This window comes from the organism of the source record quoted next, unplaced genomic scaffold, assembly GCF_019419815.1.
Source record: "Pyrus x bretschneideri cultivar Hongxiangsu unplaced genomic scaffold, Pyrus_bretschneideri_v1 Contig200, whole genome shotgun sequence".
NCBI lineage: Eukaryota > Viridiplantae > Streptophyta > Magnoliopsida > Rosales > Rosaceae > Pyrus > Pyrus x bretschneideri.
The window spans coordinates 308,545-333,436 of record NW_025999503.1 but is presented as its reverse complement, the minus strand read 5'-3'; the positions used below and the strand labels follow the sequence as shown (position 1 = coordinate 333,436).

Genomic DNA, 24,892 nt, shown 5'->3' with positions numbered 1-24,892 from the left:
GGTGCTTTGTGCTCAAAGAGGTAAGCACAAATAAAAAAAATTTGTGCCTCTGTTCTGAAAAAGTTATCAGATGACTTTCCCCATCCATATTAGCCCAATTTTTGTTATTGTGCCCAATAGGTTATATTTTGAAAATGAAAATGTCAAAATTTGAAATAAATCAGAAAATTTCATAAAATCAAGATGGAACACACAACAAAATCCAATGTCTCAGCTGTAAGAAGGATCAAGTAGTAGAAATGGAAACATCACAATTCAGCAAAAAGTTGTTCGCATGTTCCACAGACACAAACAAATTGTGCGCTACTGTCTATTTATAGACACTAAAAGTTTTTGTGCCTATATTTTGTCATACAATTGTCAGACCAATAATTATATATATATATATATATATATATGCACTACTTGGCATGGCTTCGTGCCCAATAATGTGTTTGTGTCCATTTCTTTTTACACTGAGTACAATACATTGTATCCTTTATTGAATGGACACTGTTCCACCATATTAGTGTTCTCAAAGACACAAACTCTTCATTTGTGTACACCAAATCCCATATTTTTCGTAGTGTTTCAGCAACTTTTGGCAGGAACCTCACCAACCCAAAGTCACCTACATGTGCAATCATATCCTCATTGAGAAGAATATTGATAGGTTTGAGGTTGCAATGAACTATTGGTGTCTCACAATGACGATGGATATAATCCAATGCCATAGCAACATCAAAAACAATATTCAAACTCTGAGAAATTGTTAAGCTCCTTGGCCTCTCATTTGTCTCACCAATTTTATGAATTGGATATAGCCATTCCTCCAAGCTCCCGTTAGCCATGAACTCGTAAATTAAGGCCTTGAAGTCGTGACCGCGATAATCAAAACCAGAACATGCTGAGACTATCTTGACAAGATTACGGTGTCCAATATTTCGGAAAGCCTCGCACTCATAAATAAAACTTTTGTAAGCCCTGCTAAATGAACATGGTTGAGTACCTTGATCGCAATTGTAGTTTAACCTTGCTCAAGTATTCCCTTATAAACGGACCCAAAACTGCCCATACCGACCAAGTTGGTTGAGGAGAATCCATTTGTTGCTCTTAGAAGACTTTGGTATGATACATCTGGGGAAGTTTGTCTAAATCACTTTAAGTGCGATCTTTTTTATCCCTCCGTGAGCAATAAAGGTACAAAAAGGTTAGTGCAAAAATAACTCCAAAAATCCCACAAATGAGAGAGAGAACCAATTTCATGGTTAAGCTCAATCCTTCTTTTTTTTGGATGCTGGAGAGTTGCACTTTGGCAAATGAAATTCAGATATGCCCCCAGAAAGCTTGCTATTTCCTTCAACTGATGTCGCCATTGCATTCTTGAACACTCCCTTGATCGGCAACATGCCCTCAAAATTGTTATAAGATAGATTCAGAGATTCCAAAAAATTCAAACGTTCTAAGAATTCTGGAATTGCTCCTGACAAGTTGTCAGAAAGATAGAATTCTGTAAGAACTCTTAGTGAACTCAAAGTTGATGGCATCGTCCCATGGAAGAAATTTCCATGCATGTCTAGGTACTCTAATTTTATACAACTAACTACACTTGCTGGAATTTCACTGAATAACATGTTTTCAAAGATATCTATATACTCAAGATTTATTAAAATTCCTACGTCCTCTGGTAGGGAGCCGAGAAAATGATATTGAGGTAAACTAAATATATACAAGTTCAACAGACCAATGATTTCTTGCGATATGATACCACTAAAACTGTTCTCACCAAGATATAAAAGCCTCAAATTCTGACACACTATTAAACTTGGCAGGATATTGCCTGGAAGTTGTTGCCTTCTAAGCTTAAATTTCCGAAAGAGGATGTAAGATTGCCAAAGAGAGAGTTCCTACTCACATTTAATAGATATAACTTGTGAACCTTTCCTACACCCGGGGGAATGTGACCTGATAATTGGTTCTCAGCATCCCCAAAACCTCCAAGCTAGCCAAATTTACAATCTCATTCGGGAAACTTATATTTTATTTTGTGCAAAATGGAAATCATTTATTTATTTTTATTTTTTATTTCTGAACGGATGGAAGTCATTTTTAGAAATTAGATGTGGAAAAACACATAATTAACAATTTGACGAGTAACATGATGATACTAGAAATCAAGTAAACATAACAAAAGGCATGAATTATTCATGGAAATTGTGAAATCAGAAGAAATTTGTACATGTTACTTGAGTGTTTTGTAGTCATTGGAGTAGCGATAAACTACATCAAACCAACTATCCATAGCACTTACAATAAGTATATTGAAACTGTTTTGATCAGTCAAAATTTTAAAAAATTAATCAAAATTACCAATTATGATTAAGTTTACGGGACTCCATGGAATTCATGTTTAATTGCGGGACTAGATGCATCCATTTCATTCAAATCAAGAAATACAACGCAATCAAATAACAAAATACCTGAATTCGAAGATAAAGCCAGGGAATATAGAAAACTTCAAGTCTTGAAGAAATGGGAGCATAGCCTTGCTTTTTGCAACAAAACAATCCCTTTTTTCAGAAAATTACAGGAAGACAAATAAAATTCGAAACAAATTACTTCAATTGAATAGGGAATCTGCAAATTTGCTACCACTCGATAATTTTGCAGAAGCGGCAATTATGTTTCATTTCCCTGCAATAACAACAAGTACAATTCTGTAACCGTTCTCCCCACTAACCTAAAAGGCTAAACCCACTTCTTCAATTCCTTCTTATTTGTCAATCATAAACCAAGGGAACCTTATGACATTTAAACCTTAATTATCAATGTACCAAGTATATCGGAAATACATAAATAACGAAATTCCACTAACGAACTAAACAAATGGTCCTTCAATACATCCTTACAGAATCACAACTTACCTTCCAAATTGGACACAATGCAATAAGCAAGAATTGCAATGTTCTGAGACTTTTTCGGATCAAGCACACACCTAATTCAGAAAATTTCCCATAAAATTTGACAAAATGCAATAAACAATAATTAAATATCACTACTTACCTTCCAAAAGCGCAGACTTCATCAATGGTAACATTAGGCCCCCTCAACAAATTTCAAATTCTGCACACCAAATCAATCCGATCCAATGAGCAATAATATAATAAAAAGGCATACAGAGATCCAAAATGTTGAAATTACAATAAAAAAATCAAATCATGCTTTAAAGAAATGCAACATATTCATGAAAAACTTGAAATTTTGAGAACAATTCGCTTCATTCATTAGAATCCAAGTAAAGAGATTGAAGCCAAAATTTGAAACAAAAACCATAATCGAATTAACTAAATTATATCACTTGAAAAGGATAATCACTAAGAAATAAAACGGATTGAGAAGTACAATCATGACCTACGCCCAACTGCTTCGAGAAGAATAATTGCGTCGATTGCTTAGCTGACAAAAGGGTCTCATCAGGTAATGGCACTCCAGTCAAATCTAAGCCAGCTCCACCAATAGGTACTTCTTCATACTTAAAATCAATCTCTAGTTTATGTAAACATATTCAGTTATACAAATATCCAAATGTTATATAATTACTAATTTCCCAACAAAATTTCTCGAATATACAACACACAGAGCAGCTCAAATTGTTAAACATTAACCCAAAGAAAATATGGGAAAATTAAAAGACTTTTCCTTTTAATTTTCCCACCGTTTCTCAGGCACCTGAAATAAAATTGAGAAAAGGAAGAAAACGGAAGCAGAATTAAAAGAAACCATCGATGGAGGGGGCGAGGTTGAGGCCAAGCCATCGCCGGGAAGCAAAGTGATGGGGGTAGCGTTTGGAGGGTGAGGCTGCAGAGCAACTGATCTTACCCACTCTGCTTTCATCGACCGCTAAACAGAGAAAAAGGAGACAAAAATATAAAATAAATTCTCGTATAAATAAATTTGTAAAAGTGGGAAAATTGGCGGTGATTACAATTTGTAAAAGAAGCAACTAATCCTACCCACTCTGCTTCATCGATGGATAGCTCACTTGGTTTGCTAAAAATATTGTATAAATAAATTTGAAACCCCTCATACCTTAAATTGGAATTTCGAAACTGAAAGACGAAGGCAAGACGACGACACGGTACGGTTTGCCGGCATTCGTGCGAAAACAGCTCGCCGGAATTAGAAGACCTAGAACCTAGCCGCTTAGCACTTGAAATCGATTTGTTGGGTTCGAATTTTAAGTGTGGGAATTCGCTTTGCTGGTTTGAGGGTTTTAGGTTTCGAATATTTTTCTGTTAATTGCGAGAAACAGAGCTAAATGGGACGATGTTTTGCCAGATGAGGCGAAGAGGCGGAGGGGAAGATTCACTCACTCCAATCCTCCAAGAACCCATAATTTTTTCAATCCTTGGAACCCTAGAAAAATCACCAGAAGATTAATTTCTTTGGTAAAGAATTTTTAAAAATCTAAAGTAGGATAAATTGCTTACCTTCCGTATAGAGGGTTATGGAAAATGCGAGGATGGAGTGGTGGTACGTCGCGGTTCTCGCGTGTTACATCGAATTTGGGTGAACAGGTGGAAAAGCAATTTACAGAGTTGGAGGTGGTTTTGTTTGATTGAAGAATCTCGTTGAAAGATGAGGAAGGCTATCGAAAATGGAGAACTGGAGCAGGAAGGAAGAGGTGCAGGAAAACAGTTGATGTCGAATTCCATAAACCACCGAGAAAAGCATGAACGACAGCTCACAACACAGATACACATGTTAACATGGGAAATTTCGTAATTTTACTGTGCATATGGAAAACCAAAGAGCAACTTGAACAATAATATGGGCGCAATTCCGTCTTTACACCGTGCTTAGGAACATTAAACCTGTTGCTGCTGCAATATTTCTATTTTGCAAATATTTGAGAAGAAGTTGATTCGTGTTAGTGTCGTGCCACTTTTACTTAAAAGTTGAAAAGAGTTTGAGTGGCAAAGCGTAGAAATAAAATTGTCTACCAGTTGATGAGTTTTGTAAGTCTCTTAGGTTTTGTTTGTTGTACCGGGCTATCTCGGACTGAACTAGTTTTGGGGACTAAGTTTGACTGGTTTAGATTAGATTAAGTCATACTAAGTTAGTAAACTGTTTGGTTCAGTGTCGGACTAAAAAATAAAATAATTAATAAATTATAATATTATAATATTTAATATATGTCTAATAATATTAAATTATGAGTTCAAGCTTTTCCTTCTGTACACTCTTCTACAGTTCTACGTCTCTCTAGAATATTTTCATCCTCTTTGGTTTCATAGCCATTATTTCCTTTCCTCCCATCTTTTTTACTTCAAAATGCTTAAAAGTTCAATTCCATTTTTTTCTGCAAAACACTTCAAAACCATATTCCTGCAAAATCATCTCCAAAGCTACTCTCTCTCCTCCCTCTCTATCGCTCCATCTCTTTTTATCCCCAAAGCTACTCTCTCCCCTTCTCTATCCATTCTTCTCCGAAATTTTTTGGGAAAAAGAAAAATTATCTGGGAGATTTCTAGGAAGTTTTGGGAATAAGGAAGAATTTTTCTATTGAGATTGTTATTGTTATTGTGTTGCTTTTTCTTTTCAAATTTTGGTGGCTGGATTTTGAGATTTATGTTGTGGGTGGGATTGAGTTTCAGATCCGGGCATGGGTGGGCAAACAGAGTTGCCCAGAAGCATGCTTGCAGACTTGCAATGCAAACATCGTATGCAGTTCTAGAAACAGGACTAGAAATCCCATGATTTTTGAGGGGGTTCACTATGACCGGCCAATCCCATGGTTAGTCAAGACGAGTGAAGGTTAGTGTCATTAACGTTAGTCTCAGTGGGTAACCAATAGGGGACCGGACTAACACTTAGTCCAGTCCAATCCAATGAGAGTTAGCGAGGGCAAACAAACTCGCCCTCAGTGTTTATCCTGACTTAGTACACTCCATTTGTTTATTTAAATGCATATATCTAGGATATTTTCATAAGATGTCAATGCGTAATTAAAGTTAAATAAAATTAAATGTATAATCTAAGGATTTATACGACAAATTTTTCATATAGGAATTCAAGTTATACATATGTAATTCTAAGGATTTATCTATATGAGCTATTAATCACTTGAACATATACCAGATTCAGTTAGCATGTATAATCTTAAAAGTATTATTCCTAATTTCGTAATTGTTGAAAAATAAGGCCTTGTTTGGTCTCTAGGATTGGAATGGAATGGTTAAACTACTGTATTCATGGTATATTAAAGATAGAGGTGAATGCTTTTTCATATTGAGGGGATTAGAAGGGGGATAAGACATGATGGAAAATAACCCTTTCTGATCCTTACCATTTTGGCAAATTGGAATGGAAAATAATCCATCTCCTACCTTCAAGTAACCCACAAATTTTTCATTTCTTTCGTCAACATTCCTTGAATATAGTGGGTTGTCCATTTCAATCCAATCTTAGAGACCAAATGAGGTCACAATTTTTTCATTTCTTTCCTGAACATACCTTGGATATAGGTCATATCTATCAACATGCTTCAAATGTCTTAATTTACAACTTTCTTATGTTTACCACTTTTAAATATAGGTTACATGGCTTGATAACATTGTACATATGCACTGCACCGAACATAGATAAAAGGGGAAAGTTTCATGTCTGCACATGTGCTCCCTAAGCTGTTTTAGTGAAAAATTGCATGTCTGTACCTTTATTCCTTCATTTATCTTCCTGTTTAAATTATGAGCCATGTATTAAATTTTCTCAACCCTTAAGATGTTTGCAGCTTCCTTACCATGGTATTCCACTTGGGGCTGCATGGTCTGAACTGTTCGTTGACCATAAAGGAAAATACTGGGATTTGCCTGAGTCAATTTCCTTAGATATGTCATCACTTGTTTCCGAATCTGGATTGCGGTACCGCATTGGTGTACATAAAAACATCCAGGCAGTTAATTCCGTAGATTCTGCGCAAGGGCTGCCATTTCTTATGAAAAAAGCCAAGATATTTGGAGGCAAAATGAGACATGAAAAGACATCATGATACATAAAGAAAAGGGTTGATTTTGGCGGCCATCTTATGATGTACGTCTTAAAAAACCTCATTCTTCAGTATCTGGAATTTTTGGTAATTTTACACGTTATTTATATTTTTTGTGATAACTTGTATTATCTCATTACATTTTTGTTGGAAGTTTCATACTAATACTCAGGTGCAATATCGTATAACATTTAGCTTATACATTTGCCTGTTTTTATACATGTATACATGTTTTGGTACCTCTTAGTGTCACTTATATTGTATGTGTAGTTTTCTACTTTAGTATTAAACCCAGTACATGTAATGAGTATGTCACCTCCTTTCATCTGTTCCGTGGTTGTAGATGTGCCTGCAGTAAAAGAAACATCATAAATAATAGTAATAAAATATAATTCTAGACACAAAAGTTCTAACGGAACGATTCAATATTTTTGTTTTGTGTTTATGAGTCCAGGTCTGTTGCCGACAGTATGCAATCTCTTAGAGCACTTTCAGCGTTGGCTTTTGCTCGGGGAACAGGCCAGCAAACAAGGCCCGAGGGCCCGCCCTATTGACTCCAGTGTGTGGGAGCCCGAGGGACAGGGCAGGCCCGAGCACCAAGCCTGTCACGAATTGCCAGCCATGAGCCCAAAGGCTATCTGACGCAAGGCTGACGTCAGCTAGGCGTCAACCCCTTTTTTATTTTTTTTCTGTCAGGCGCGTGCACTGCACCCGCGTGTGGGGGCACGTCACCCGACATGTTTTCAGCAAATGGGGCCCGCGATGCAGTTTCAAATTGTTACCGTTGGGAAGCCACGTGGCTTCCCATGGTCCATTGGATCTCAACGGCAAGAAAATGTGGACCATCAGATTTGCAACGGTAAAAAACATAAAAAATCTTATTTAATATCAACCGTTGGATTTGAGATCAATGGTTGATATTATTCTCCTTTATAAATATAAAAAAAAGGTTTTAAAATTCAGAAATGTTACCGTTGTGTCACGTGGCACAATCTGGAGCGTTGGAATTCAATTTTTAAAAAATCCAACGGCAGAGATTAATTAGTTGAATAAAAAAAAAATTTAAATTGTAAAAAATGAATAAAAATAAAAAAAAAATTGAAATTAAATTTTTTTTTTTTTTTTTTTTTTTTTTTACTTTTCTATAAATACCTTTTTAGTATCATCTACCTTACACCACAACTTCTATCAAGGTTTCTAGAACGACTGGGCCAGCATATCTAACCCATAGCTTGGATGACTCGACGGGAATGTGAGGCTCTACCCATTCTTGCTTTGTCATCTCTCCTTTTACGCTCCTCATCCTATTCTTTCTCATTTTGGGCCACTTGGAGATTGAACATTTCTTCTGATTGGTTAAACAATTCTTCCTCTTGCTAATCGATTTCCCACATCATCCTTGAAGAATAAGACATTGTAAAAATGAATCAGAAACTATGAATAATGATAGAGATTTTGGTGAAGAGGGAAGTAGAAACTATGAATAATGATATAGATCTTGAGAAAATTGGTACGAGATTTTTGATGATGGATGGTGGATTATATGGAGGATTCAGAAAGGATTAAGTTGTAGATAATGTCACGTGGCATGTCGTCATTCGTTAAAAATCTGATGGAAATCTATCCTCAAAGATTGTAAATAGATTATGACACGTGGTGTGACGTGATTGTTTAATAATCTTATCGGAAATCCATCATCAATAATTGCATTTTCGGATAATGACACGTGGCGCAACGAGTACGATTAAAAATCTTATCGGAAATCCTTCACCAATAATTGTCTTTTTGGATTTTATGACACGTGGCGCAACGAGAACGATTAAAAATTTTATCTGAAATTACAAATAAAATTATTTTATATTATTTTATTTTATAACTTTTCAGATAATAACACGTGGCGCAACGAGAACAATTAAAAATCTTATCCGAAATTACAAATAAAATTATTTTGTATTATTTTTTAAATAAAAAAAATAATAATATTTTATTGCCCATTGCCAGAGCTATTGAAATGCAACGGTGGAGATGCAAAAGGCGATTACTGTTCATTAAGGGCAGTTACTGTTCACTAGGTGAATAACATAGTATATTACCTGGGGGGTTCCATGCTGGAAGTGCTCTTAAGTTTTTTACTTTACCATTTCCTGATGTTTGCACCAGAGAAGACCAGATACAAAATTCTATAATTGTAAAAAATAATGGGTAGTCAACCTAGTCATTGTTAGTGATATAGTTCCCTTTTATTTGGAAAATGAAATTGTAATGCCATATCCCACTTTTTCTTCTAGTCAATGGTGGCATTACATTTTTGGTGAAAGCTGCACTGCCTGGTTTCAGGATGGGTACAACCCAGTGGCGGTTGATATGAAGGGAGACGAGGACAATTCTAGGAGCAATAAGAAGAGAAATCCATTCAGTGCTGATTTTTTCGGCTCTCTCTGCTATACTTTCCAGCATGGGAAATTTATAGAACTCTACGGTGATCTAACCAGGATTGATTCTCGTCTGGATATTTGTTCAGATTCAGTTTTGGCTAAAAGGGTTATTTATGGTTTGAAGAGTTCCCCTGCTAATAGTGCAAAAGATCCGGTGTCCTCCACTAGGATCAATATAATCCTTCAGTAGCAGCTATTTCTATTTATACCTTAACTGTCTAAATGTTGTGCACCTTAAGTTGGAAGAGAATTTTTAAATGCAGTTATGCACAATATGTTACAAAATCCGCATAGTCATTTGCTAATTGGTACTTGTGGAAGCGCGTATGTAACATCCTACATCGACCAATGGAGAGAGGGTGACATGCCTTATATGTACCTGCGCACCTCCATATAGCACAAGGCCTTTTGGAAACTTACTGGCTTTAGGTTCCATCGGAACTCCGAAGTTAAGCGAGCTCGGGCGAAAGCAATCCCAGTATGGGTGACCTACTGGGAAGTTCTCGTGTGAGTTCCCAAAAACAAAACCATGAGGGCGTGATCGGAGCCCAAAACGGACAATATTGTGTTACGGCGAAGTCGACACTGGGATGTGATAGTGTATGCCCTGTCTGATTTCGATAATCTGCAATCATTTTTCTGCTGACGTATCTGTACAGTCGTTTTACTGCTCATGTGTTTTAATGTACGACTATTAGATCAGCGTAGAACTTTAAAATGAGAGGATGAAAAGCTGAGCTCCTTTATATGGCTATTAACATGCGTGGCTGGGGTGAATGTTTTGTTTAATGGGATGAAAATCCAATTGTTATTGACACATTACCTTTCATTTGTAGATTTAAGGGCCAATTGTCTTTCAAACGGATTCCAGGATTGCACTTGACTGCGTTAGTATCGTGCCACTTCCACTTAAAGGTTGAAGAAAGTTTGAGTAGCAAAGCCTGGAGATAAAATTGCCTACTAGTTGATGAGTTTTGCAAGTCTTTCCGTCCTCATTTGTCCTGACTTGGGAGGGAGCCTGAGGATTTTCCTACGTCCACGTGTACATTTATTTGTTTATTATGTAGGATATTTCATATGATGCGAATGTGAAATTTGAGAATCGATATTAACATTAAATTTATAAATTGGAACCTATTCACCTCCCTTAAACTAGCATCTTCCTTCATTGAAATATAACATATGAGCACTCCATCACCACTTTCTCCTTTCACACCATGGTGGATTTTGCGGATTTCCCAACCATCAATCTCTTTCTCGCAAAGTACTTCTATGACAATGATCCATCGCCATGGTAAAGTCTCAAGCCAATGAAACAATTATAACTCATAAGTTTTTCTCCACTTAATATCATGTCATTAGCACAAATGCGATAAAGAGGATACACCATGTTCAAACTCATTTCAAGACAGATAAGGAACCCAAAGGAAGAGACAAATAAAACCTTCACAAACCCACCACTTGAACCCCAAAACCGAAACCAAAAAGAATTCGCGCTCCCTCACTCTTTCGACAGCCAACAATGGCGAACCTGAGGACGGCGATGGACTCAGCCTTCTGGGACTTGAACGTTTCTTCACCTCAGACCCTTGAGGGCTCGGCCAAGGCCGTTCCCGGCGACCCCTTTCTTCTCGACGGTGCTCGAGCCAGCCGAGCCCTTAGGATTCAGCAACTCTTTCTTCTGGGTGTTATACCTTCCTACAACCCCAATTCTTACAGGGACTTGGGTTCTTTCACTCACCAGTCCCTCTGCTCAGACCAGCTACCTCTAACTGGTACACGGCTACAACTTCTTTGCTTCGCTATTGCCTATTGGGTTTTCTCAAATTTATTTTATTTTTCGTTTAATGGATATTCTTTTTCGTTTTACGTGTTTCTGTTGATTGGTTTGTGGTTTGTATGGTTACTGAGAAAATGATGGGAAATGGGTGTGATTCATTTGTTGTTTGTTTGGTTGATGGGAAAGTTTGGAGAGAAGAACAATTGAAATTGTTGTTATGGGGTTGAATTGGGTAAAGGAAAAAGGTTAGGAAAGATAATTTGTCTCCTGTTTCCTGAGAAATGAACCTTTTTTTTGTTCTCCAAATTCGTATTTTTGTAAACAATTTTTATGTTACTAATTGCTAAGGAGCCTCTGCTTCTAGGTTTGGTTTGTTCTTTGTTTGATATTTAGGAAGATGTTGGTATATTGTATAAACTTTGGGTTATTGGTGAATTACTTGATGTGAGAAAGAGAGATTGAGTGGAAAGCTTGACAGCCGAACAAAGCTTGTTTGCCTAGTTCTAGTGGTATAGCACATAAAGCATGAATTTTTTGTTGCCTTGTTATTTTACTGATTTGCAAGCGGGTTCTTATGTTTTTCCAGAGCATCAAAGTTTTATCAGGTTTATCAGAGCACTGGTTGGGATTATCCATTTTTTTTTTTTATGGGATTTCTTAGGTGAAAAAGTTTGTTTCGATTTTGAAATCTGAACAATATTGTCGCTAATGAATGTACTGTGTAAATGCATTGTATTTTTGAAATTACTGTTCCAAATGTGTTGAGTTTAATGTCCTAATTCCTTGAGCATGTTTTGTGTTGGAGGAGTGAATTAAGAGTTACTATGCTTATGCTTAGACCAAAGTCATCTCACATTAATCAAATCCGGTTAGCATTCTTAGTTGTCCGACATACTAATTCCCTCGTTACATGATCTGCGTGAAAATAGGTGGCTTGGATTAATTGGGCAGTTCCGCCCGAAGAAACTCTTTTCTTTTATTAAAGCTGAATTTACCAATGATGAGATGGGGGTCCCTACTTTGAAAGATGTGGTGAAGCATGTCTTGGACAAGTCACTTTATTCGTTTGGATTATGCACACAGCTTCTTTTGTCCCCGTCCTCATCCATAAAGTTGAGCACAGAAGGACATGGTGAGAAAAAAGGACGCCGCAACAAATTGATGCTCTTTCGTAAGGCACGCATTTACTTTCCTGTTTTGACCTTTAATCAAATGTTTAAACAGTCAGAATTCCTTTTGTCCCTTGTTTGCCGGGTTTTTGAAGCTAGTTTGAGGGATTTATGGGTGTCAATTTCTTCATTTTTTGTACAATTGCTATGGCTAGGTGGATAATTTGTTTACTGATTGGAGTTGTTAGGTTTAAAGTTCTTTTTTGGGTTTGTTCATGCCAGGTTGTAGTATCATCCAACTGCGATTTTTTCTTTCTTTCATATGACAAATTTCTCTTATGGGAATTGAAGTTAAAAATAAGTAATTATAGGGATGTATCACTTGAACTTTACCAGATTCCGTCAACATGTATAATCTTAAAGTATTGTTTCCTAATTTCTTAATTGTTGAAAAGTAGGGCCTTGTTTGGTCTCTAGGATTGGAACGGAATGGACAAACTGCTATATTCAGGGTATGTTAAAGATAGGGGTGAATGATTTTTCATATTGAGGTGATTAGAAGGGGGATATGGAAAATAATCCCTTCTGATCCTTACCATTTTGGTGGATTGGAATGGAAATTAATCCATCTCCTACCTTCAAGTAAGCCACAATTTTTTCATTTCTTTCGTCAACATACCTTGAATATAGTGGGTTGTCCATTTCAATCCAATCTTAGAGACTAAATGAGGCCACAATTTTTTCATTTCTTTCCTGAACATACCTTGGATATAGGTTCGTGTATATCAACATGCTTCAAAAATCTTAATTTACAAGTTTCTTCTGTTTACCACTTTTCTTTATAGGTTACATGACTTGATAACATTGCACATATGCACTGCAGGGAACATAGATAAAATTGGAAAGTTTCATGTCTATAAATTAAGAGCCATGTACTGACAAAGTTAATATCAGTACCTTTAACATTGCACATGTGCTGCCTAAGCTGTTTGAGTGAAAAAGTTCATGTCTGTACCTTTATTTCCTTTATTTATCTTCCTGTTTAAATTATGAGCCATGCATTAAATTTTCTCAACCTTTAAGGTGTTTGCAGCTTCCTTACCATGATATTACACTTGAGGCTGCATGGCCTGAACTGTTCGTTGACCATAAGGGAAAATACTGGGATGTGCCTGAGTCAATTTCCTTAGATATGTCATCACTTGTCTCCAAATCTGGATTGCGGTACCACATTGGTGTACATAAAAACAGTGGTCATCCCCAGGCAGTTAATTCCATAGATGATGAGGCACCTCCTTCTCTAATGCCTGGATTCTGCGCAAAGGCTGCCTTTTCTTATGAAAAAAGCCAAGATCTTTGGAGTCAAAATGAGACACGAAAAGACATCATGATACAGAAAGAAAAGGGTTTGTTTTGGCGGCCATCTTATGATGTGCGTCTTAAAGAACCTCATGCTGCAGTATATGGAATTTTTGGTAATTTAACACGTTACTCATATTTTCTGTGATAACTTGTATTATCTCGTTACAGTTTTTTGGAAGTTTCATACCAATACTCAGGTGTATATTATAATTTTTTAGTTTATACATTTGCATGTTTTTATACATGTATACATGTTTTGGTACCTCTTAGTTTCATTTATATTGTATGTGTGTAGTTTTCTACTTTAGTATATTAAAAGCCAGTAGAATTAAGGAGTATGTCACCTCCTTTTAGTAGGTGTGACTGCAGTAAAAGAAAATAATAGTAATAAAAATAATTCTAGAGACAAATTCTAACAGAACAATTCTATATTTTTATTTTGTGTTTACGAGTCCAGATCTGTTGCCGACAGTATGCAGTATCTTTAGTTTTTACTTTAACTATTTCCTGATGTTTGCCCCAGGGAAGGCCAGGTACGAAATTCTTTAATTGTCAAAATTAATCATTGTTAGTGATATAGTTCCCTTTCGTTTGCAAAATTAATTTGTAATGCCATTCTCACTTCTTCTGGTCAATGGTGGCATTAAATTTTAGATGGAGGCTGCACTGCCTGGTTTCAGGATGGGTACAACCCAGTGGCAGTTGATATGAGCCGAGACGAGGGCAATTCTTGGAGCAGTAAGAAGAGAAGTCCATTCAGTATTTATTTTTTCTGCTCTCTCTGCTATACTTTCCAGCACGGAAAATTTGGAGAGCTCTACGGTGATCTGACCTGGATTGATGCTCGCCTGGATATTTGTTCAGCGTCAGGTTTGGCTAAAAGGGTGATAATGGTTTGAAGAGTTCCTCAGCTAATAGTGCAAAAGATCCGATGTCCTCCCCTAGGATCAATCTAATCTTTCAGCAGCAGGTATTTCTATTTATTCCTTAACTTTTTAAATGTTTCACACCTTAAGTTGTAAGAGATATTTTAAATGCAGTTATGCACAATGTGTTAGAAAACCTGCATCGTCCCCATCAAATCCTCAAAACAAATCTTCCTCAAAATATTCCATCTTCACCTCCAAAATACCCACAATGTTCAAAAACGTCAATCTGGAAAAGCTACGCGTTGTGCCTTCTTTTCTTCGCCGCGGTTAAATGACTTGGTAGAAAAATCTGAAATTTTGGTACAATCATCTTGAAAGACTGACGACCATCCTTCAATTGAAATCTCTAAAATTCATGCGTTTGATCACTTTTTACTCAAGAGGAAGTCGAATGCCCTACATTGAAAATACATAACAAAGTATCAAAATTCTACCAAAATAACTAATAAACTATAACTAAGAATAGGGTAAAATAGATGAGATAATATGTACTCATCAAATACTCCCAAACTTAGCTTTTTGCTTGTCCTCCAACAAAACAAAACTCAAAAACAAAAAATAAAAACTAACAAACTAAAAACTTTAACAAAACTTGACTAAGACAATTTTCACTTTCAAGTTGCAATCCATAAAAAATGTTAAAATTAGAACATCTTTTAAAAAATTCCAACCAATACCACCATAGAGTCTAATCCATTTAGAATTAATTAGAAAAGAACTCATGAACTTCATTTGGTATAAAATGAATCAACATGGTTAAAAAGACTCGACTAAAACCCTTACCACTTGTCCATTTTAGTTAATACTTACTAACTTCAAACATAACTATTTTGAAGTTAAAAAGACTAACCCTTACCACCACAAAGTCTAGTCCATCTGAACTCCGAAGTTAAATGAGTTTGGACGAGAGTAGTACTAGGATGGGTGACCGCCTAGAAAGTCATCGTGTTACATCCCTCGCAACCGACCCCACATGGTGGGAAAAGGCTTAAGAAAAAGAAGAAGAAGATAGTAATAAAAGTGGTTGTGCAATGTTAGTTCACTTAAACTTTTGATCCAACCCATGTAATGAGTTTTAGGTCAATGACTCCCAAACCACAAGGGCTTTAGGACACTAGGTGTAGAATGCCCCTAAGGACTTACTAACTCGAGTTGAAAAGGCTACGAAACCAACTAACCACCTTGCCCCATGCCAAGACTCTACTATTTGACGCGAGATCACTACTGATTAGGCATGACTGTCCTGGTTACTAAGCAAAGTCTCGGTGGAACAATTATTACTTTATTTATAACAATAACTAAACTTTATTTTTTTAGAACAAAAATATAAAAAATTAACTAAAAGCAAGTGCTTCAATCTCACCCCCACAAATCATGTTGGTGTGAATGTGCTAATTGTGAAAGGATAACTCATGAATTAGTGCCAAAACAACAATAAATAGAAAAGACTCTACTGTAGAAATAATTTCCACCATGTCCATTTGTTCAAATGTTTAAAATAATCTATGAATATTAACTTAAAAAGAATGAAAAATTTTAGCATACTTAAAAATTAAAAATCTAAAAATTTTACCTTTCCACCCCTAAACTTAAATCACACATTATCCTCAAGGTGCAGAATAAATAAAGAAAGAAAACAAAAATATTAAAACCTTAAAAACAGAAAAATAGCTAACAAAGACAAAAGAAAATAAAAGAAAGAAACAATAAAAGAAAATATAAAATAACAAAGGAAACAGGAACAGAAATAAAAGAAAAGACAATGAAACCGACACACCTGGCATTCGAAGTGGTGACCTGCTGACAAGAAAGAAACAGAGGCGCTGGAAAATATTGGGAAAAGAAGCAAAATTTCAGTGCTCTGGAGAGTTGAACCCGTGACAGCAAACATGAACTAGAGGCCCATTTCCTCATCTCTCCTAACTGGCGCCGTACCCACGAGCCCAGAGCTGTGAAAGCTATCTCCTTCATTTCCTCTTTCCCTTCATTTCTCATGGAACTGAAACCCTAGCTTCCATCATCAACCCAGAACGTCAAAACATGAATCCATCTCCATCTCTGTCAAAAACGGAACCCAGCCATGGCGATCTTTGATTCTAGCCCAGATTGTCACCATCGTGCATTCCTCTGCGAAACCCGAGGTAAAGATCTCTCATTCTCTCTGCGATTATGGTCTCTACTTGGCGATATCTGAAATACAAATGCATCCAACCATTTTTCCCTTCCGTTTTCATGACGGAAGGTCAAATGAAAACGAAATTCTGACTGATGCATGTATGTTTTCTGTGTGTAGACTTGGGGATCCGAGTAAGGCCAGGGGGCATAGGAACTGCAAGGAGCAATGGCTCACAAATGAAGGTGCTGTACACACAGCAAAGATGGCTGCAAGAACTCGGATCTACAAAATGAAAGGTAAATCAAATCCCTCCACTGCGTTAAAATTAAGCATGGTTTAATATCTCTGAAAGTCATACAGATTTGTGAAATGTTTCTGTCATGCATTTATTGACCTAAAATTTCGTCAATGCTCATGTAATTTTCTGTGTGCTTGCATGCCTCCATGTGACAAATATTGAGACAAAAACTGTGCATGACACTGGATCTGTGACATGGCTTTGATGAATGTCCACCTCTGTGTTGCCTGGACCAACAATATTTTAATGAAATATGAGAGTGAGCGAGCGAAAGATAAATATTGATGAATGCTCAGATAAATGTTGATGAATGGATGACTGATGAATGCATATTTTTGTATCTTTATTGTTTCGTTTATAGAAGAGTAAGGTTTATGTCCCTCTTCTTTTTCATGTATTTTTTATTTCTTTTTCACATATTACGAGAAGTTAGGTTTATGTCCTCTAATTATATGTAACTTATTTTATGTTATTAATAAAATTCTTCTCGTACCGTCAAGGTTTTCTGAAAAAATAAAATAAAAAAAGCAATAAGCTACTATATAACGCTTCCCATTTTCAACCAGGGATAAACCTCTCAACATAGAGCAGGAAATCCAACATAGGTTTGAAATTTGATGAATACTTTCCACAACTTTGTTTTTTAATTTTTAATTTTAATTCTTTCAGAGTGTTCGTCTTGTAATGTTTGGCAAAGCTAGAACGTCATTGTTTGGCAAACATTGATCAACTAGCCATTTGCACTGCATTTTTTATCTAACAAATACGAGAACGCTTTCACATAACATCAATACTATTACATGCTATACCACATTATTAACAATAAGCTTCTAATCGCATATACCATTTGCTCGAAGTTTGTTTCTGATCCGACACATATGTGCCACAGCATCATAGATGTTCAATCTTTCTCTAGGCAACTCCGCTGAGCAAGCAACACCAATTTCTAAAACAGAGATTAAACTTTCTATGATTAGGATGCGATTCCTTGCCCTCCCCTCATTAGGATGATTGCTCTCTTGAACAAGAACGGGATCCAAAACCTCTTCCACTTGCTCAGGCAGAGCTGCCTTCACAAAGCTATAAAGGTTTGAAGTTCCCTGAAACATGTCATCGGTCGGTCTTTTTACTGTAAATATTTCCAACAAGAGGATGCCAAAGCTGTACACATCACCTTGTGTCCACACTTCATGTCCCATGCCATATTCTGCATTCCACAATTCAGAACATTAGATTCTAATTTTCTAGTGAAATGCTAAAAGCTCATTTCATGTTTGAAAATTTTAAAATAAATACTGCACAATTTTAAAATACTAGCTAGGGAAAAATAAACCACCAAGTGTATTTACCTGGAGGAGCATAACCAATAGTTCCCTTGATCCCTAAAGAGCTTGATTGATTTCCCGAAGAATTTTCAGCAGCTTTTGGTAGGAACCTCATCAACCCGAAGTCACCTACATGTGCAACCATGTCCTCATTGAGAAGAATATTGCTGGGTTTGAGGTCGCAATGAACTATTGGCGTCTCACAATGATGATGGAGATAATCCAATGCCGTAGCAACATCAATAACAATATTCAACCTCTGAGAAATTGTTAAGCTCCTTGGCCTCTCATTTGTCTCACCAATTGTATGAATTGGATACAGCCATTCCTCCAAGCTCCCGTTAACCATGAACTCATAAATTAAGGCCTTGAAGTCGTGACCGCGATAATCAAAACCAGAACATGCTGAGAGTACCTTGACAAGATTACGGTGTCTAATATTTCTGAAAGCCTCGCACTCAGCAATAAAACTTTTGTAAGCTCCGCGACGAACGAGGTTGAGTACCTTGATGGCAACTGTAGTTTCACCTTGCTCAAATACTCCTTTATAAACGGACCCAAAACTGCCCATACCGACCAAGTTGGTTGAGGAGAATCCATTTGTTGCCTTTAGAAGACTTTGGTAAGACACCTGGGGAAATTTGTCCGAATCAGTTGCAGCTTGACCCTTTTTGTCCCTCCGTGAGCAATAAAGGTACAAAAAGGTTAGTGCAAAAATGACTCCAAGAATCCCACAAACGAGGGAGAGAACCAATTTCATGGTTAAGCTCAATCCTTTCTTTTTTGCATGCTGGAGTTTGCACTTTGGCAAATGAAACTCAGGTATGCCCCCACAAAGCTTGCTATTTCCTTCAACTGATGTCGCCGTTGCATTCTTGAACACTCCTTTGATCGGCAACATGCCCTCAAAATTGTTATAAGATAGATTCAGAGATTCCAAAAATACAAAACCTTCTAAGAATTCTGGAATGGTGCCTGACAAGTTGTTGTGAGAAAGATACAATTTTGAAAGACCTCTTAGTGAACTCAAAGTTGATGGAATTGTCCCATTGAAGAAATTTCCATGCATGTCTAGGTACTCTAATTTTATACAACTAACAAGACTAGCCGGAATTTTACCGAATAACATGTTATCAGAGATATCTAAATACTCTAGATTTATTAAAATTCCTATGTTCTCTGGCAGGGAGCCTATAAACTGATTTTGTCCTAAACTCAAATCATACAAGTTCAGCAGACCAAAGATTTCTTGCGATATGATACCGCTGAAATTGTTGGCACCAAGAGATAAGATCCTCAAATTCTGACACTCTGCTAAACTCGGCGGGATATTGCCTTGAAGTTTGTTGCCGTCTAAGTATAACTCATTTAGTTGACTTAAATTTCCGAAAGAGGATGGAAGATTGCCAGAGAGAGAGTTCCCATTAAAAGCTAATTTATATAACTTGTGCAGCTTTCCCAGACCAGGGGGAATGTGACCTGAAATTTGGTTCTCGTCCATCCCCAAAAGCTCTAAGTTAGCCAGATTTACAATCTCATTCGGGATACTTCCTAATATTTTATTTTGAGCTATAATGAAGCCTTGAAGAGAAGAAGACAGGTTTCCTATGCACTGAGGTAACGTGCCCCAAAAATTGTTGGTAAACATTTCGAGAATTTCTAAATGGGTGGCGTTGGTCAAATCGCAGAGAAAGGTCAAGTCATCAATTCCCCCACTTCCGAGATGGTTGTCATTAAGGATTAACCACTCAAGCTTATGCAAATTCGTCAATGGAGGGACTTTTCCATGCAGGTGGTTATCTGCGATCTCCAATCTAAATAGATTTGAGGCATTTGATAATGAAACAGGAATAGATCCACTGAATTGGTTACTGGAAATAGAAAGGAGTGTGAGACTCGGAAAGACCATACCTAAGTTTGAGGGTAGACTCCCTTGGATTTCATTTATTGCCATAGAAAGGAGTGTGAGAGAAGAGAGATTAAAGATTGAGGGAGGAAGCATACCCGAAAAGCTATTTAGGTCGAAAGCAAGAAAGCTAAGATTGGTCATTCGGCCAAAAATATCCGGGACAGTGCCACTCAAATTATTAGAAGCTGCGGAGAACCCTTCAAGAGATGATAAATTGCTAAAAGAAGGAGGGACTCCCCCTGTAAAGTGGTTCAAGTGGATGTGAAAAAATCTCAACTTTGACAAGAGGCCAAGCTCCTTTGGAATCTTTCCCATCAGCTCATTGGAACCAACATCGAGCCTGAGGAGCTGAGAGCAAGGCGACAAGTTAGTGGGAATTTCTCCACTCAGTGAATTGTTGTTTAACCGTAGGTGTTGCAATCTGTGCAGGCGGCTGAATTCTGGAGGAATTACACGGCCTAAGCTGTTGTTCTGGAGATCAATGACTCTCAAAAAACTCAAGTTCCCAACATGCGGCGATATAGATCCTGCAAGTTTGAAGGACCGCAGGCTCAACCTTGTGACCCTCTTATGACGACGACCACATGTAACGCCATGCCAAGAGCAAAAGTGGATGGTTTCATTCCATGAAGTCAGGACTTCAAAAGGGTCATGAGTTATGCTAGCTTTGATTTCAAGCAAAGTGAGTCCATCTGTCTCATTTCCCGGAAGGGCGAAACAAGGAAGGCAAGAGTGAAGAATGAAGGCATGCATAAAAAGGGATGACAAAAACACTGCAGAAATGGAGTTGTAAAACCCCATCCCCATGACGATGATATTTGTTTTGTGCGAAAGTAGAAATGGAGTTGTAAAAAAGTTGAGCTGTATTGATTGTTTGTCTAGCAGCTTTAGCAGCATCCAATTTATAATCATAATCAGAGTGCTCTGTACGTAGTGGATCAGCCACCCCAATCGCTATCGTACTCGATGAGGGATGTCCTGACAAAAAAAATATATCTTTTTCTCTTAATTTGATGAATAAATTCAATATAAATATAATTTTGTGAACTAATATTAGGAATGTTCACTTTTTTGAAATTATTGTATTCATTCTTTAACTTAAAACAACTGAAAAAAGAGAGATATTAGTTTTGTATGAAATTTCTCTTTGATTAAAAACTGTATGACACAACGACTAACTTGATGAATGTGTTTTTCTTGTTGAGAAATTTTTATGGGTACTAAAAATACAAGTTAGGTGGCGTATTATTCTACGTGTTATAATAAAGGTGGACGACAAGGTTGATATATCTTACTTCTTATGTATATTGATAAATAAAAAAACAAAAAAACAAATTCACGAGTTATAAGTTGAGTGAAATAATAACACCATATGGTCGTGTTCGAATACATAAAAAATTGCTCGTTCCTGTTCATATCGATAGTATGCCAATAAAACAATAGTTAGCTTTGGTATTGTACAATGACAATTCCTAATTTTGGTGCATTATTGTGTCATTTGTTTATGCGAACAAATAATGTTCGTCCTCACTCCTCTAGTTCCAGATTGGGTGCGGGCTTGCGTCTTGTGAATGGATTGAGGATATACACAAAAGAATAGGTAATGGGAATTTAGGTATGGGCAAGGCTGAGATCAAACAACCACTGCGGCAGAGGCGGCTTTGGGGGACCAAAAGGTGCAATTGTACATGGTTTCAAATTTATTTGAAAGGACTTTAATATTTATATTAAAAAAAAAACTTTTTTTATTAGTACTATAAAATCTCATTGTGTACTCCTTATAATAAAATGCCGAGATTCTCTAGAAAAAAAAAAAAAAAAGGAAACAAAGAGAGTCGCAAGATTATAGCAAGCCGTATTACTCACGAAAGCCGTATTGTCTAAAGGGGTAAGATGAAGCTAAGGGTCCCGAGGTTAGCATTCAAAACTTTCTACGTACTTTTTTGAGATAGCATTTGGTCTTAGGATTGGTACTAATGAAGTGATCAGAGCCACTTCCTGTTCTCTAGCTGCATCTAACCACTATGAGTCATTAGAAAAAGATCCAACTGTTTTTTTTAATAAAAGGGGACCAGCTAGTGACTTTGCCACGACAGTCCATTCTTCCTGGGGTAGGGAAGACTCACATAGGCATTTCAGCCTCCCCCTGGCCACCATCGTGCGATTCACCAGCGCTAGGAATCGAAACCAAGACATGTCGTGTGGAATACGGGTCTAAAATTCATCCCCAACCACTGGGTCACCCCATGGTGGTTGAAAAACATCCAACTGAACCATCAGAAATTTAATTCTTTTTGTTTCTTTCAGCAACTCGTATAGGGAAAGAATGACACGTAGACTGCTATCAGAGTCTGAAATACTAGTAAATAATAAAATAACCAACTTCCATAAATAGCCAAACAAGGCATGCCCAAGTCGTTGATGCCTTAACTAAATCTTCTTAATCTTGTCACCATTCCCACTACGTACCTGATTTACTCTGCTAGGAGCCTAGGAGCCACATCGTCGACATAATACAACCCCTTTCTCTTAGTACCATGCCTAATTACAACCCTAGTTTGGATATCCGGAAGTAAGCAAAAAAATAGAAACATTAGTACGATATAACCTAATTGATCGATAATTTGACTGACTGATAAAAGATGATTTGATAATTCCGGAAGAAGCAAGGTATTGTGTAAGGATAAAGATGAGGTGAGTGCAATTGGACCAGCCTCTGATCCGAGATAATATTTCCATTGGCAGTGACAACACTCTTTGTTGGAGGATGAATCATGGATGAAAGAAAGACTCATCATGCGGCATGTGGTCACAATCTCTAGAAGCAATTTAGACATTTCCCGAATTTCTTGAATTATCTCGATCAACAGAGAGAGATACTTGATCAAAAAAAGACAATATTGTCTTCTCTCCCATGGTTGCAGTAGGCTTAGGTTTAAGATTTTCAATGTCGATTGCCAAGAACAAGCCGCACGACAAAAATTAGGATTATTGTGCTACTTAAAAATCACGAAGAGGCACTGGGTAAATTTTGGTTCTGTGTAGGATTAATGATTGTCCAAAACACAAGACAATCAACGAAGTGTAGGGCAATGACATCCAAGGAAGCTACATGACATGAATAGTTTTTTGGGTTTAGGTTTTTTCTTCTTCTTTTTTTTTTTTTTTTTTCCGGAAAAGAGACAAGCCGTGACCCTTTTTTTTCTTTTTTTTTTTTAATTTTTTTTTATATAGAAAACCTTGGTTGTACGAGTGAAATTTTATTGATAATAAAAAAAGTTCCACCTTGTCAAGATAGATGTAAACCTAACCCTTCATAATAAAAGAAGAAAAAAAAAAGATTGAAAACACATGAAAAGGAAGGAGGACATAATATTTTACCCTTCAACAATAATGATACAAGGAAAAAAAGGGAAGTTGGGGGGGGGGGGGGGGCCTAAAACCATAGCCAAACCTAAAAGTCTAAACGTGTAAAACAAATTAAGTTAGATCACAGGTTAAGAAAATAAAATAAGAAAGTGAGACAAACCTATATGTCGAGATGCACATTCATTTGAGAAGCGGAAGCCAGTAAAGCCAGCATAGTTTGAAAACAAAGCAGTACGAGCCACCAGCAGAGGGGAATCATGCCATACCAAAGTTGGAGAAGACGAACCTATATTAGCAAAGTTGTATGCAACAACATTCCCTTCGAAATATATGTGAGAGGTGTAGAAAGTCATCTTTCGAATGCAATCTAAACAAATAGACCATTGCGTACGAAGAGGCCAAGGAGGGTCAAAAGCAGTCGATTGGAAAGCAAAAATAACACTAGAACAGTCACTTTCCAACCAAAGACAATGCCATCCCTGTTGATATGCAAACTCTACACCAATAATAATTGTTGATAATTCTGCATAAAAAGAGTTACAATGACCAATCTGATACCAAGATAAAAGTGTAAAACTTTTTTTCTTTTTTGACGGTACGAGGGAAATTTTATTGATAACGAAAAAGAAGTTACACTTTATCATTTTCCAAAGTTAAAGGTGGAGAAGACAAGCCCATGTTAGCAAAATTGTCCGCAACAAAATTTCGTTCGTGATATATGTGAGATGCGTAGTAAGTCAAAAATGAAACACTCCCGGTACTGTTCACTTTTAACGAAAAATCATGTTTTTACCTTTCCCTGGTACTATTTACTATACCTTTATTTATCATTTTTCATTAAAACTAAAATATTTTTAGACTTTTCGTTAGTTTTCATTTTTGTGAATGTGTTCAAAACAAATACACCATTGCTTACGAAGAGGCCAATGAGGATCAAAATCAGACGACTAAAAAGTGTAAAACTTGATGAGAGTTTTTGGGTTTGTATTTTTGTGTTGTATTCTTCTGTCAAGTACAAGTATAAGCATATCTAGGTACACGAAATCCCCAAATTACAAAGCTATAATAAATAGGGAAGTTGACTCACGCAGAACAACATGCTGGATGGTGGATCCACACCTAAGACTATCGTAATCATTGACGCATGGTTGAATTGCCCAACACTAACAGAACTATTGAAAGTGAACGTTGGCAAAAGACTTGGAGTATGTGTCAGTTGACATGACGGTCAGC

The 24,892-nt window shown here is 36.8% G+C and overlaps 2 protein-coding genes and 2 long non-coding RNA genes across 9 annotated transcripts in view; 2 read left to right on the top strand and 2 right to left on the bottom strand.

The window, feature by feature from the left end:
* The window catches only part of LOC108865780 (probable LRR receptor-like serine/threonine-protein kinase At3g47570), a 30,160-nt gene extending 8,837 nt beyond the window's left edge, over positions 1–21,323 (bottom strand). The window contains exons 1-2 of one of the 2 annotated variants that reach the window (XM_048584172.1): positions 18,406–21,321; positions 17,607–18,263 (exon numbers count right to left, since the gene is read on the bottom strand). In XM_048584172.1, coding sequence (XP_048440129.1) covers positions 17,887–18,263; positions 18,406–21,202 — 3,174 coding nt within the window. In that variant the 5' untranslated portion in view covers positions 21,203–21,321 and the 3' untranslated portion in view covers positions 17,607–17,886. Of the gene's footprint in view, positions 1–17,606; positions 18,264–18,405 lie in introns of those variants that run through there. The other variant, XM_048584173.1, reaches the window with a different exon arrangement.
* Positions 795–4,800, bottom strand: LOC108865789. Of its 5 annotated transcripts, XR_007258395.1 has the most exons (5): positions 4,470–4,783; positions 4,069–4,395; positions 3,391–3,879; positions 2,460–3,102; positions 795–1,462 (listed from the first exon to the last, which is right to left on the bottom strand). It is a non-coding gene; the product is annotated as an uncharacterized LOC108865789 (long non-coding RNA). The 5 variants fall into 5 exon arrangements; XR_007258397.1 differs by lacking the exon at positions 795–1,462 and having other exon boundaries at positions 2,383–3,102; positions 3,382–3,879; positions 4,470–4,800; XR_007258398.1 differs by lacking the exon at positions 795–1,462 and having other exon boundaries at positions 2,383–3,102; positions 3,395–3,879; positions 4,470–4,798.
* On the top strand, positions 11,429–16,261 carry LOC103930203 (protein TRIGALACTOSYLDIACYLGLYCEROL 4, chloroplastic-like). The gene is made up of 3 exons (XM_048584174.1): positions 11,429–12,374; positions 13,445–13,826; positions 14,368–16,261. The coding sequence occupies exons 1-3, from the start codon at positions 12,372–12,374 to the stop codon at positions 14,610–14,612; spliced, it is 630 nt and encodes a 209-aa protein (XP_048440131.1). The 5' UTR covers positions 11,429–12,371; the 3' UTR covers positions 14,613–16,261.
* Positions 16,286–17,435, top strand: LOC125477216. Its single transcript, XR_007258399.1, has 2 exons — positions 16,286–16,783; positions 16,936–17,435. It is a non-coding gene; the product is annotated as an uncharacterized LOC125477216 (long non-coding RNA).
* Positions 21,324–24,892: the final 3,569 nt, after the last annotated feature.

Excerpts from the sequence above, each read along its gene's own strand:
- LOC103930203 (XM_048584174.1), top strand. Across the intron at positions 13,827-14,367 it reads TGCAGTATATGGAATTTTTG|ATGGAGGCTGCACTGCCTGG; the intron begins GTAATTTAACAC and ends ATTAAATTTTAG.